Raw genomic sequence first — 14,240 nt, forward strand, 5'->3', positions numbered from 1 at the left:
CCTTTAAACTTGCAAAATTACGTAATCAGAAATTTTTGTTCTGCTAGTAGGAATTTAGAACCTAAAACAAAGGGATCTTAGAACTCGAATTTAGTAACAGTTTTTGAAAACTGTAGGGTTGATCTCCTTTAGGATTGACTGGTTTGATCTCCTTGCTGTCTAAGGAACTCTGAAGAGTCTTCTCCAGCACCACAGTTTGAAAGCATCAGTTCTTCGGCACTCAGCCTTCTTTATGGTCCAGCTCTCACATCTGTACAGGACCTACTAGAAAATCCATAGCTTTGACTATATGGATCTTTTGTCAGCAAAATGATATCTCTGCTTTTTAATATGCTATCTAGGTTTGTCATAGCTTTTCTTCCAAGGAGCAACATCTTTTATTGTTAAAGTGTCTTTAATTTCATGGCTGCAGTCACCGTCCATGGTGATTTTGGAGCCCAAGAAAATAAAGTCTGTCACTGTTTCCATTTTTTCCTCATCTCTTTGTCATGAAGTGATGGAATCAGATGCCATGATCTTACTTTTTTGAATGTTGAGTTTTAAGCCAGCTTTTTCACTCTCCTCTTTCACCTTCATCAAGAGGACTTTAGTTCCTCATCAAGCTCTTTAGTTCTTCTTTGCTTTCTGCCATTAGGATGGTGTCATCAGTTTTAGATGTGGCCGTCCCCATTTTACCAATCAAGATGTAGGTTCAGAGAGAGGGTGTGGGCTTCCAGAGGTAACAGCCATTAAGTAGTGTAAGGAGGGTTTCATCCAGGCGTGTGTGTAGAGCTCCGATCCACGGTGTTGCCTCCTGAGATCTTCCAGCCTTGCCATGGAATGGAACTTCTCCCCGTGCACCTTGTCTGGTGGCCCTCATGCTTGCTTCACATGGCGTTCATTTACCACGCTCCCCTGCAGATAGATATCAGAGCACAGATTGGGCGACTAGCAGCTCCCTTGGGGACATTTAGACCCTGGGCTGCCTAGTCCTGGAGCTGCCCTCTTTACCCCTGAAAAATAATTGGAACTATGCAGTGATCTCAAAAGACAAGCTAGGGACATGACTGGTGCTTGGTGCTGGAGCGTTCTGTATCCTGAAGCTCACACTGCAAAGGTTTCTTCTCTCTTTCTTCCCTAGAGACTCTACCAAAGATACAGGTAACCCCTGAGGCTATGTGAATTTTGTGTGAGGAACCTGTGACTCAGGAAGGCTTAGTCCTTTCCCGTCAGTTATTAGGTTTTCTAAGCCAAGGCTGACTGCACCACTCATTTATCCCACTGTAATATCTTTGAACATCCTAAAGACCAAGGAGTCTTAAAGAGATAAAGGGATAAAGAAGCCCAAAGGCTTGTAAATATTTTCTGACCTCCCCGGAATTCAGGTCTTCCAACACAGTCCCAGTAAAATCATTTCACCTCTGTATTTCTGGTTTCTCCAAGAGGCGATCTAGCCTCTAATCTTGCACTTGAATTCATTTGCTATTTGGAATTTTTGCCTTGTTAGCACTAACAAAGTCAGAAAATCGCAGCCCTCTCTTCTTGAAATGCCAAATGAAAGGGATGGCTGAGAAGCTTGGTTTTTGTTTCCAGTGTCAGGCGCACCACCATTGAAGGGATCTAATGTAATCTTCAGTCACCTTGGATCAGGAAGGGATCAGACTGCTCAAGAGGGCATTTTGCAGGCTCCACTAGGGGATATGTAGTCCCCTAGGACCATATATGATTTTGATGAAAAGGAATTTGATACCCATGCATGCTGTCAGTGCCTGACATGCTCACACCCAAGCTCTTAGATTGTCAGCAATAGTTTTACAGAGCAGGTGACCACACCATGGTCTGGGGCTCTGTGTTACTGGCGCATGGAAATTAGAGATGGTTGGTCCCTGAGATGAGGCTCTGCACTTGCTGGATTGTGGATCAAGAGCATTGAAACTGGAAGTATTAACAGAGTTGCATCTCACACTGGGGTTTGATTGGCAGCAGAGCGAGAGGAGAGGCCCTGAGCTTGACAGGTTAGTGGTGGACCCCCTCTTCAGACAGCTCGTCTTGGAGAGTTGCCCTCCACACTTCTCCCATCTGTCACCCTCACTGTGAGCACCTGTCTGGCCCATTCAGGTGTCTGTACGTCTCTCTTGGTGACATGCAGTCAGACACATGTGTGTCCATACACACCCAGAGCATGTCACTGCAGCCTCCTGTCCATGCCTGTGTCTGGGCAGTGATCCTCTTTAAAGAGAGTGGTTTGCTGCCTTACTGTGTGTGCAAACTCATTGTAATAAAACACCCATGACAACAGGATGGGGAAATGTGAGTCATCCTTCCCCACTCCTCCCAGTAAAGGGTTAAAGAAAAATTCCTGTTTGTAGCATGCTGTTTGTACTCCCCAGGAGCTTCCATATTTATGACTTCAGCGGTTTATATGTTTCCTGTCAGATTTCCATTACCTATACAAAAAACTTGACACCCATCTTGATTTTTAGGAGCTTGATTTCTTTTTTCCTTTAATTCTTGGAGCCAAGTTCAGTGTGTAGGAGTGACCCACACTCCTGAACCCACACTCCACAGTCAGTGAGGGAGTGACCCACCAGATAAGCATCTAAAAGGTCAAAGGCTTAGTCTGAACCTCTTAGAAAGAGGAAGTCAGACTGGAAGTCCTGCTGGCCTCTTATGTCCTTCAGAACATCCCGAGCGTCCATCCAATCAGAAGGAGGAGCCTGCATTCTCTGTGCAGATCCGGCAGTGGCAGGCATGTGCGAGTAGAGTTGGAAGTCAGTATGCTCAGTTTGCACGCACTCTAACTTTGTTTTCTCTAGTTTTGACAAAATTTGAAGTTGGTCTTCATGTGAGGAGACCCATGAACACCAGCCCCCTTCTTCAGAAGCTGAGTCTGTGTGGCCGCAGGACGGGCCCTCTGGTGGACACACCTGCCACCTATGGGCTCACAGGTGCTTTTCTGCAGAAGAGCCCTTCCTTGGAACCTGTTGCCTCCCTTTGTTTTGTGCCTGTAACATCATGTCAGGAAATCTTGAGCCTGGGCACTGGAATGATTACAAACTTGTCATGAAGATACACACACATCAAAGGAGGTTTCTGTTTCACTGCCACCCAGCATCCTTGGATCCTAGATTTCTTTGTCACTCCCTTCTCCCCAAACGCCTAGTGAGAGTTCTTCCTTCCCTGTTTTGAGAGTATGTAAGGACATCTTTCTCCCTCTGACTTCCCTCACGCATGTTCTTCATCTCTTCAGATACCTCTAACCTGTTCGGAAACAGTGGAGCCAAGACATTTGGCGGATTTGCCAGCTCATCCTTTGGAGACCAGAAGCCTGCTGGCACTTTCAGCTCTGGAGGAGGAAGCGTGGCCTCCCAAGGCTTTGGGTTTTCCGCTCCGAATAAAACAGGTACTGCTCTGCCTGTTTGCTATGCTTATTGTTAGACGTGTATTTAATATGTATAGACTTCTGGGAGCAGAGCTTTCCAGGGTGGTTCTGGAGGGAGGTGACTGGAGTGTGGATGAAGATACTTTTCTGCCAAATTCATTCTCTTCATTGAGCATCTACTACATTCCCGATACTGTTCTCTGTCTCCTGAGACAGAATGCATGTCATGCAGCCCTTGACAGAGTTTAGTGTCTTCATAGGGAAGAAAACATTGTAGATATTTACAGTTGCATTTAGCAGCCAAAGAAGGGGGCCTGTAAGACTGTAACGCGAAACATAAACAAGAAAGCATCCTGAGTCATATTTGTTTGGGTGCCCATTGCCTGTGATGGGCAAGACAGATGATCCATGTAATTTCTTATGTCTATATCATTTTGTCCTTCCCAAGTCACCTTTTTTTTTAAACTTTTTATCAAGTATAATCACATAACTATATCACCTCTTGTATGTGTACAGTTTTCATAGCATAATGATATAGAACAATTAATTTTCACTTTTGGAATATACCTACCTAGGAATAAAGAACATTACAGTACTACTTTTTATCCCAGCATCACTTTTAAAATGTATAGTTATAAACTGTGGCTTTTTTTATAATCATGTATCATTATACTTGCAATTAAAGATTTTAAAGAACAGTATATATTTACCTGCAAAAAAAAAATCCTTCATCTCTGTCAGCTGCCCCCTCTATCCTCTTTGTGTCTCTGAGATCTACAGAGGGGCTACATACCTGCCCTCGTTGTGTGTATAATTGTGTGAAAAGATTTTTGGGGGTAGGGAGCCTTAACCTGCTGAGAAAGCAGTTCGTTAAAGCAAATGCCCCACAGGTGAGCAGGCAGGATGCTTCCCCCGGGTTGGGGGGGTGTTGGGGACTCTGTGTGGGGATCACAGAGGAAGGACCTTCCCCAAGGCTGCCTGGATGCCTCTGACAGGGGAGTGTGGCTGCCCCGAATTAGCACCTGGAATCCCACCTTTCAGAACCGAAGTTGCGGTTTCCTAATGCACTGGCCACCTTTACGCAGACCCATGCTTAGCGTGGGCTAGTCTTTGCTAGCTTTTGATGCTTTCTCAAATCTGAAGTGGAGTAGGAATGAGCACCACAGCTGCATTTTGCTGCTTTGAGTGATTTTTTAAAACACTTCCTGCGGTGTTTTAAAAACAAAAGGGCTGCAAAGCTTTTGGTCCCAGTTAACAGGGCAAATAGTACTTGACTAAGATAGTTTAGTTTATTAATCATCAAGACCTTTTAATTTATCTTTTGAGGAACCTGATCATGTTTTCTTCAACTCTTATGTCTTCTCTGTTTTTCCTTATCCTGGGGTCACGTCTCAGTTGAGTTGAGAACTTGACCGTTTTATTTTTTCAGTCTGAGAGAAAATGCATCCACCCAGTCTTCAGACTGATTTTTCCTATTTGATGACTTGCCCCATGGAACCACCTCAATTGAGGACTCCAGGAATTTCAGATTGTGGGTTTGGGCGGGTCTCTGAAAAATTCCAGAAGCAGCCCTCCTTCCTTGAGCACAGTTGCAATAAAAAAGAACAGCACTGGAGATGACTTGAGCAGAAGACAGGAAGTGAGGCAGACCAACAGTGACCCCCTGCTGCCCCAGTCCACTGGGTCTGCCCCACTGTTCTGCCGCTAGAGCTACTGGCTGTGGTGGCAGTGGAGGGGGCAGGGTGGCACGTGGTGATGAGGTGCTGGGTGGTCTTGTGGTCACCCTGTCCTTGTTCCCATCCAAGCTCTGCCGCTCACCAGTGGCTCAGTCTGGACGTGGGGCATCTTCTCTGAGCCTCAGTGTCCTCACCTGTGAAGCCAGGGTCCCAGGTTTACAGGGAGGATTGAAACTGGTGAAGAGCAGCTGGCACATGGAAGGCCCTCAGTAAATTGGATATCTTATTGAGTACTAAACTTCTCTCTCTTTTGGAGAAGAAAATCATGAAAATATAAGCATCTAATAAAATTGGAACCCTCAGCATCAGGAGTGAGTTGTCCGTCTCCAACAGTGAAGCCTGGGTCACCATTCTCTTCTGTCATTCTAGCTGTGACGTGGATCCGTTGTTTTGGGACATTGTGTGTACATGTGTAATCTCTCTCCATCCAGTGTACTTTCTGTATCATTGTGACTTCTCATTTTTCACTCACCTTCCACCAAGAACTCTGAACAATATTGAGTACAAAGTACTAGGTGAAGGTCTGTATGTCCAGGAAGAAAGTGTAACCAGATCTGTGATCAGTCTTAAATAATTCAACTGCAAGGGTTTTTTACCACTTTTTTTTTTTCCAGTCTGTTATATTTGTAACCCAACAGTCTCCATTATCATGGCTTGGAATTTCACTCAAGGTTTTAAAATACAGACTGTAGACCCAAACGTGAGCCCGCACAGAAATCACCTTCTCAGTTGTGCTCCTGCTGTTCCTGGTGAATGAGCAAACGACTGAACCACAGAGCTGCAGCTAACTAACGCGTTCAGCTGCCAGCTTTTCATATCCAGCATTTGCTCTTGCTGATGCAGGCAGCAGAAGCTTGTGGGTGATCACACTCATAATAAGGCCTGGGTGATCCCTCTAACACCGGGATTCACTTTCCGACGGGGTGAGAATGAGGGCCCCGTCTCCCTGGTCCGGTTGCCTCCTGGCTTGGCCTGGGCCACCATTCCTCCCTTCAGCATGGAGCTCCTAGGCTGACAGTCACTGTGAGAAACATTACCCTTCAGAGCACACCTCTTGTACCGTTCTGCTGTGTCCTATTCAATAGACGCTTAGCGAGTGTCTCTGCTAACATCCTAGAATGATGTCAGCAGAGTCTTGGGGTTTGGGAATCCTCCTCAGGGGCAGTAGGAACAGTCAGGCAAGGGCCTTCTGTCTCGCCATCTAACAGGCATCTACCAGTCGGGGGAGGCGCCCCGGGCGCACCTGGCCCTTTGTGTGCGGCCACCTGCGTGGGTGCCGCCGCCACGGGCCTGTGTCCCCGTGAGCAGCAGCGCTGGGAGCCTGCCCGCGGGCTGGGAGACTCGGGGCTCGCCTCGCCTGCTGAGGGAGGGTTCTGTCTCATTCATGCAGCAGCCGTCCTCCAGACAAGAAACACAGTGTGCCTTTTTTATTGAGGAGTAGTTCCTGACTGCAGAGAGAGCTTTTTGTTAATTCTTCTGTGCAGGGAGGGAGACTCTTGAGAGAGATGGAGAGGCATCAGGCTGTAAATAAGTAACGAGCGCCTGGCCGAGCGCCAGCGCCCCGAGGCGCTGCGTCTCCTCGGAACCGGCTCGCAGGTCCTCCCTGAGAGCGGGCCTTGAGCCCCTAATTCGTGTTTCTGTGAAGCTAGAGACCTTGCCTATGTGATGATAAGTAATAAACTCTGACCACTTTGACAACTGGGTAGGGATTGACTCTCTTGAGCGTGACTTTTCAGTGAAGAGTCTCAAAACGTGGCAGGGGGGCCATGTAGGGGTCTGACGTGGCCGAGCTGGTTCTTCGTGGCAGTTGGATCTCACGAAACATGGAGCTGACAACTCCAGCTTGCCTCTGGGAAGGCCCGGGGAGCTCACAGACAAACAGGAAGTCTCTTGGGTTCTTAGAACTCCAAGGTGTGCTCCTATGTGGAGCCCAGACCCTTCTGCTGGAAATGGAGGGGTGGCGGTTTGGTTGGGTTTGGGTTTACTGTCTTGCTGATAGAAGGGGTGTTGCCCTCGGCTATGACTGTTTGAATGTGAGGTTCTAACGTGTTCTCCCCTTTCTCCTTCTCCCTCTTTTGATTTGGTCTCTCACCACTCACTGTCTTCTCTTCCTGTCTCCTCCTTTCTTTCTCCCTGTTTCTGTTTGTTTGCCTCTGTTTTGCTCAGGTGGCTTCGGTGCTGCTCCAGTGTTTGGCAGCCCTCCTACTTTTGGGGGATCCCCTGGGTTTGGAGGGGTGCCAGCATTCGGTTCAGCCCCAGCCTTTACAAGCCCTCTGGGCTCGACGGGAGGCAAAGTGTTCGGAGAGGGTACTGCTGCTGCCAGCGCGGGAGGATTCGGGTAAGCCCCCCGGGAGAGGCCAGAGGAAGCCCCCAGGTTCGGGTCAGCAGAAGCTCTGGGGCCCAGTACTCCTGGTTTGAAAAGAAAATTCTTCTGTTTCCCCTTTTCTTGACTAAGCTGAAATTCCCTCCCTCAAAACCCACAAACCAGTCACTCTAGGATTCCTGTTCTCTGCAGGGAAAGGCCAGACTCTGTCCAGTACTTGCCAGACGTGAGCCGTGTTCCTCTCCCCTGATAGGTGGCTGGCAGATCCCTGTCCTAGCAGAGCCATAGGATTGGTTAAAGGAAGAAAAACAGTCTCCCCTTGGCTGCTTTACTGCAGGATTTCCCCTCATGTGGCGACTTCTGTTAGGAAGTGCTGAATGAACAGTTTTTACCAAATTCTTTCCTCTTTCAGTTGTTGTCCCTGAGCAGACAGCTCCTTAGATTAAGTTCCCTGCTCCACTGAAGACCCCCAGCGTAGGACTTCAGTCCACAGTCCCCTGGGCCAGCTTCCGCAGGCACCATCTGGGCCCTGGACACATTGCAGAGTCTCCATGACCGCTGTGCCTTCAAGACTGCTCCTGCTGCTTGGTGTATATCCTCACTTGAAAATGTCATAGTAGAGATTTGCTTCAGAGGGCCCCAGAAATTCAGTCTGGTTACCAAAACCCCAAGGAGAAAATAGCCTTCACCACATCACAAAATCCCAGTAAAATATATGTGGTGATGACTACAAAGTGTCTCATTCGAAGGAAGTATAAATGAAGTTACTGTCTGCTGGGCCTTTCACAGCCCTCAACCCTGGCTCGGGACTCTAACAGTGCAGAGCTGGGGGGTGGGGCCGGGGGCCATTCGGGAGAACTGTCAGGGCACGTGGGATGAGTGCTGACGATGCAGGAGCATCTTTGTCATGAAAGTAAACTCAAATGGAACCCTTCCTCACATCCTCCTCACCTCTCCATGAAAGAGGCTGGTGCGGGCATGCTGGCAAGTTTCAAGGAAAGTGAGCGAGTTGATACATTGCTTGTTGGATTTCATGTAGAGACTGATGGGTCTCTTAAGTTGCTCCCAGGAAGTCAGGAAACCCTAAGTTAAGGAAAGCTTTGAAAGGAGAGTTGGGGTCAACTTAAATCAGTTCTCTGGCAGGTTCTGACAGATACTGTTTTCTGCAGTAACCGCCCAGCACATGATATTGCAAAGTTGCCGGAAGGTTTGTGGTTGACTGGGAATCTTGAGGTTTTTATTTATTTATTTGAAACAAGCTATTTTCTTTGCTAGCAAAAAAAAAAAATATGAGGTTCTGCCCTGGCCAGGGGCTCTCCCACATAAATCCTGACTGGCTGGTTAGTTCTGAGTTGTCCAGCAGAACCAAGCACCAGTTTTGGTGTGACATCTCCGAAGGAGTCCATCACCTTTCTTCAGGTCCCCGCCGTGAGTCTGTCTCTGACCCCGGCTGACACCCGAGGGCTTCCCACAGCCATGTATGAGAGGCCCAAGGCATGGGTGAGATTAGCTCAGGACCAGTGACCTGGAAGTTCCAGACAGTGGAGGAAAACCCAAACACTGGACAAGTGGGGTTTCATCCTGCAGCCCTTTATTTTTCTTCACGAAGCTGAGGCAAAGGTTTACTGAGCTCTAGCCTACTTTTTCTGAGAGGCTGCCAGTTTAAACCAAGCTCGTCAGCTCAAATCATGTATGTCACGCCTCCTGAGACCCAGGAGAGGGGCCGAGGCTGTCGGGCAGCAGAGTGACCACGTGGCCGCGCTAACCGCAGTCTCCGTTCTCACCGGGACCCAGGTTCGGGAGCAGCAGCAGCACCACGTCGTTTGGCACCCTCGCCAGTCAGAACGCGCCGACTTTCGGATCGCTGTCCCAGCAGTCTGCTGGGTTTGGGAGCCAGAGCGGGGGATTCTCTGGCTTCGGATCAGGCGGAGGAGGTGGGCAGCCCGACCACTCTCTTCACTGTGGTCTCTCCTTTCGTTCCCTCAGTAAATGTCTGACAACCCTCACCCCTACCCTGACCCTCCAAGAACGAGTGATTTTACCTGGCTATTCAGTCTGGTACTTGAAAAGTTGAAAGTACTGGAAAGACTCGGTGTTCTTTTTAGGTTTTAGTTAGACTTGTAACACTGTGCTGTTTCTCACCAAATAAAGAAATGGCTGACTTGATTTTTCTCTCAAGATTTGAGGACCCCAAAAGATAGCCATTCTAACTAGACCTTGACTTAAAAGTGTAAACCAGAAGACTCAAAAGATAAGATAGAGAAGAAAATAAAAATAAGAGGTAGAGACTTTACAAAATGTCTTTCATTTGTTTGACACCCTGCTTCTTCAGATAGTAGGTATCTTTGCAGCACACTTACAAAATGCAAAAGTTAGGTATTGTTATTATTTTACAAATGACATAGAAACCGCAAGAGGCCAGTTTGCTCAAAGGACTAGACAGTGAGCAGCAGGGCTGACCCTCACACCGAGTGTCTTGCTGCTTTGGCCTCAAGAAGAGAGAGCAAGTGGATGGAGAAAGTAGGAAAAGCGCGTTTTCTTGATGAAATGAGTTTGTGTGGCATCAGCAACAGTGAGACCCTCTGCTGGCCACAGTGGAGGTGGGACAGACCCTGAAACAGCCAGCAGGCCACGCCCCGTCCTGCCCCTGCCCCCTCCCAGGCCTGCGTCTTGCGGGAGGAGGGCTTCTGTAGAGACACAGGGCGGGGCCTAAGGCACCCTAGAGCCCACCTTTGTCTTTCAGGTGTCTGTGTTCTAACTGCACCCTTTTCCTCTTTTTCAGGATTCACCTTTGGATCTTCTAACTCGTGAGTATCCCTCTTCAGTCTTGAGTCATAAATAAGGGTGGAGGCATCTGCAGTATGTGAGAGTAGTAGTTTTGGTCTCCTTGTACAGTTTGGTGTCTACTTCTCCTGTTTAAACTCTTGTCCTGGAAACGGCATTTCAGCAGCAGGTTTTGGGGTCTGTGGACTTGCTGCTCTCAGTAGGCATGTGGCCGGAGGTTCCACGCCTGACCTTCTCCCGGGCCATGTGTGAGAGAGAGGACGGTGCCTTCTGCTGAGCAGAGCCTGGAAGGCAGAACCCAAGAGACTCTTTTCCTTATTTCCCTGTTCATTCTCAGAAGCTCCCTGGGCTCCGAGCCCATCCCCAAGTCCTGTTTTTCTGTCCTTGGGCTCTGTGTCTGTGCAGAAGTGCCTGACACTGGAAGTTCCGAGTCCTGCTCTTTGAACACAGGCAGTTACATGAGCTCCGGAGCCCTTCCTGGAGCAGGAGCTGACCTCCTCTCCCGGCACTTCCTTGCAGGTCTGTCCAGGGCTTTGGTGGCTGGAGAAGCTGAGTGGGTGTTGGCATTCCTTTGCATTCCTGCGACCCGGTGCGTTCTTGGCTCCCCTTCTCTGAGGAACCCTGCAGCAGTCCTCTGGACTGGATGTTCTCATTGAAATACACCACCCCCCCCTCCAAAAGAAACAGCAGAAACCGAACTCCAGAGATGCCTGACTGCTCGTTCTGCGCTGTGTTTTGTGTTGGTTGTCCCCCCTGCTATTAAATGTTCAGTCTGTATCCACAGAATGTGTATGGGCCTCTTCCGGTCACAGCCAGGGAGAGAGGTCCCCCATTTCTGGGCTCTGAAGAGCCTGCACCGCCTGCCGGCAGCCAGCAGCATCTCCCTGCAGAGGCAGCCTCCCAAAGGGTCTGGCGCGGGCTGGCGCTTCTCCCAGACGGCCCCCCAGACAGAAGAGGTCGCATGCCGGCCAGCACCTTTCTGAGGCCGTGACTTTCTGTCTCTTCTTCACTCCTTTCTACTGCTGGGCATCAGGCCCCTCGAGGTGCCAGCGTGGTGACTAGTTGGAGGGAAAGAAGCTCACCGACGCAGGCTTTAGCCGAGTCTCAGAAGCGGCATGAGCCCCTCGAGCGCGGGCGGCTGTGAGGAGCGTGGAGGCGGGCAGGGCCTGCGGTGGCCGCACGCTGCCCTGGGAAGCCCTCAGCTCCTCTTCCTGACTTGGCCCTGGGTGCTAAGCATCCCACAGTGATGCTCATGCTCTGGCGAGGAGCTAGGCGGTCAATGAGAAACCGCTTTCGTCTCCAGGCGCTGGTGCCATGGGTTATCACCCCGGCTCCTGTCTGTGAACCGCAGTGCTCGCAGACCTGGGTAGACCCAGGAGCTGAGACGACATCGCTGCTGCCCTCAGTCACCACACACGCATGCTAGCGTGGCCTGGAGGTTGAGTTCAGTCTCGTTGAAGCGCTTGTGAGGCAGAGTTCTTCAGATTGGGGCATATTTCGTTCTCAGGCCTGTGACACCCTAGACAGTTGCTGACAGGCAAGGACTGCCTTGCCCCACGCGCAGGCAGAGGCGCACGTTCCCTTTCAGGCTCAGAGCGTGACAGCTTGGTCATTAGTAGGGGAGGGGTGGGAAGGGACAGTTACTTAGATTTTCATATATTGAAAGTTGTATTTTGAAACATTTTAATAAAAGTTTTCCACGTGGTTTAGTGTGTCGCATTGCAGCCAGCACGGCCTCGCTGCTTCTGTGGGCTGGTGGGGAGGGTAGACCTTGGCGAGGAGCCGGGCACACAGCCTGCTGCCGGCGCCCACTCTGCCAGGGGCTCTGGGTGACGCAGACCCACAGGCCCCAGGCCAGCAGCTTCTGGTTCAGTCGGACTGAGATGGGGCCTGGACGCCGAGGGCTGAGTTCAGCGGTTCCTGCTGCTCGTCGGAAGAGGAGTCTGCTAGCGCGGCACACTGAGTTTCAGGAGCCCCAACGCAGGATTGGGTCCCTGGTGACTTCCCCTGTTTTCTGTGCAGTTTGTGAGAGAAGAGTGAGCGTCTGTTCGTCCATTGCACTAAATAGGTGTCTGCCTCCTTCAAAGAGCCTGAACTTCAGTCCTTTCGTGGGGACCCTTTCGGTCCTTGTGGAATTGAAGAGCTCATCTCCACCTGTTCTCGCGGGAGGCCCCTCAGCCTTGGAACTGGTTGCCAGACGTCCACATGGCCGGCCCAGGGTCCTTTCCTCCCACGCGTGTGCTCCTGACTTGTACATGGGGCCATCTTGAGACAAAGGACCTTTGTCACGGTGGTGGGCTGGTGGCGGGCCTGGCTTTCACGGAGCAGCATGACTGAGTGACAGGTGCTGACCTGTCCCAGAGTGTCCCGCTGCTGACCGGCACCCACACAGAGCCATCTCCCTCCCTTCTGATTCCCCCCAGAGGCGCTTTTTTATAAATAGAAGCTGGTTTGGCCTAAACCCTTGACCTGACATTCTCTGCGTAATCCCCCATCGAGGTGGCGTGTGACATCTCTCTAGAAAGCCGTATCAGCTGTGCTCAGCCAGATAAGGTCCCACACTCACCGGAGGGTGGCAGCCCTGCGGAATGCGCGGCTGGTGTGAGAGCTCCTGCGAGTTCCTTTTTTGGGGTCAATTTCGCTGGTAGGTGGCAGGGGTCATCTCAGCGCGCAGTCAACACGCATCCCCTGAAACCCAAGCTCCCAGGATGTCAGGCAGGGAGCGCAGCCTGCCCAGGGAGGAGGCGGCAGAGCTGCGCCTTTCCCAAGTAGGGGCAGACAGAGAGCAGCTGGTGGAGGGAGGGGGGTCGTGTCCCAGTGAGAAGCCCACGGCGGGATTGTCCCCACCCCTTGCAGAGCGGCCAGTGGCAGCAGGAGGTGGGCAGTCACAGCAGGCTGGCTTTGTATCTCTGCTTGTGTAACTCGGGAAAGGCAGGAAGGAAGAGGAGGATGGCAGTTAAATGAGCTAGGTTGTATTTTGCTGGACTTTTCCAGACCTCAATGTTGTTCATTCATGACTGGTGCTTCAGAAGGCAGTGCAATGATAAGAGACCAGAAATTGCGTTTCTCAGGGGCCAGATGAACCCAACTCACAAACTGGACGCGTGAACCAAGTCCCTTTGCCTGTAGCTGTGGCCATAGAACCCCCAGTACCTGAGCGGGTGACCCCTCCAATCCTATTCCCCCCCAACCCCGCCCTGTCCCCACGAGCATCCTGGTGCTGTCTTCAGCTTTACTTTCTGTCTCTGGCAACCCCCAGGGATGTTTCTGAGTCAGGTCTCTGGTGCTGTGGAGAGGGTGTGGACGTTACAGACTGACCTGACTCTCACCCTCACTGGCTCCGGGACTAGGACCAGTTTTCCCTCTTAGTCTCCCTCGGCAGTGAGATCCCAACCTTGGGGGCCCTTGTGAGGGTGAAAGGAGGGCCCACCCCTGGAGCACCCAGCACAGGGTAGGTTCTCATTAAACAGTGGCTCTTCTCAGCCTACAGACCTCACCCTACGTCCCAGGTAAACAATTTTAGATAGATCCCCATGTCAGCCTCATCTGGTTTGTGATGGGGGGCATCTTCCACCTGGCTGTCCAGCCCTAGGCTTAGCAGATAGGGGACCACTCTGGGTGAGGGGTCATCCCTGTTTAACGAAGCTCTAACACAGGTGGGTCTATTTCCACCTGAGGTGCTGGCCCAGCAGAGCTGAGTTGGTCCCTTGAACCTCTGTTTCCAACAAGCTTCACAGGTGATTCCCACAAAGACGGTCCGTGCTCCACGTTTAGAGACAGTAAATACTTTCTCCCTAGGGAACATTCAAAAGAAACTCTCATTCTCATGGCCGTGTTTATTTTGTCATGAGTCCAGGGTGAGAAATCGAGTACCACGGAATGACAAGGAATAACAATAGCGTTGACAGATCTCAAATCAGGTGCAAATCTCCAACCTTTGCCGTTACGTTTTCTCACTGGCAGAATGGGAGTGTTATAAGGGCTAGCCGTGCAAGGCACGATGAGCTCTTTCTTAATGTAAGCTGATATCAAGAGG

General features: G+C 50.5%; 1 protein-coding gene across 4 annotated transcripts in view; it reads left to right on the plus strand.

Annotated features, from left to right (window-relative positions):
* The window catches only part of NUP214 (nucleoporin 214), an 85,328-nt gene extending 73,419 nt beyond the window's left edge, over window positions 1–11,909 (plus strand). For all 4 annotated transcript variants that reach the window (XM_020875551.2, XM_020875552.2, XM_070454765.1 and 1 more), the window contains exons 32-36: window positions 3,230–3,382; window positions 7,264–7,435; window positions 9,215–9,354; window positions 10,203–10,227; window positions 10,724–11,909. In XM_020875551.2, the coding sequence (XP_020731210.2) occupies window positions 3,230–3,382; window positions 7,264–7,435; window positions 9,215–9,354; window positions 10,203–10,227; window positions 10,724–10,757 (524 nt within the window). In that variant the 3' untranslated portion in view covers window positions 10,758–11,909. The remainder of the gene's footprint in view (window positions 1–3,229; window positions 3,383–7,263; window positions 7,436–9,214; window positions 9,355–10,202; window positions 10,228–10,723) is intronic.
* The last annotated feature ends 2,331 nt before the right edge of the window (window positions 11,910–14,240 follow it).

Source organism: Odocoileus virginianus, chromosome 2, assembly GCF_023699985.2.
Source record: "Odocoileus virginianus isolate 20LAN1187 ecotype Illinois chromosome 2, Ovbor_1.2, whole genome shotgun sequence".
Taxonomy (NCBI): domain Eukaryota; kingdom Metazoa; phylum Chordata; class Mammalia; order Artiodactyla; family Cervidae; genus Odocoileus; species Odocoileus virginianus.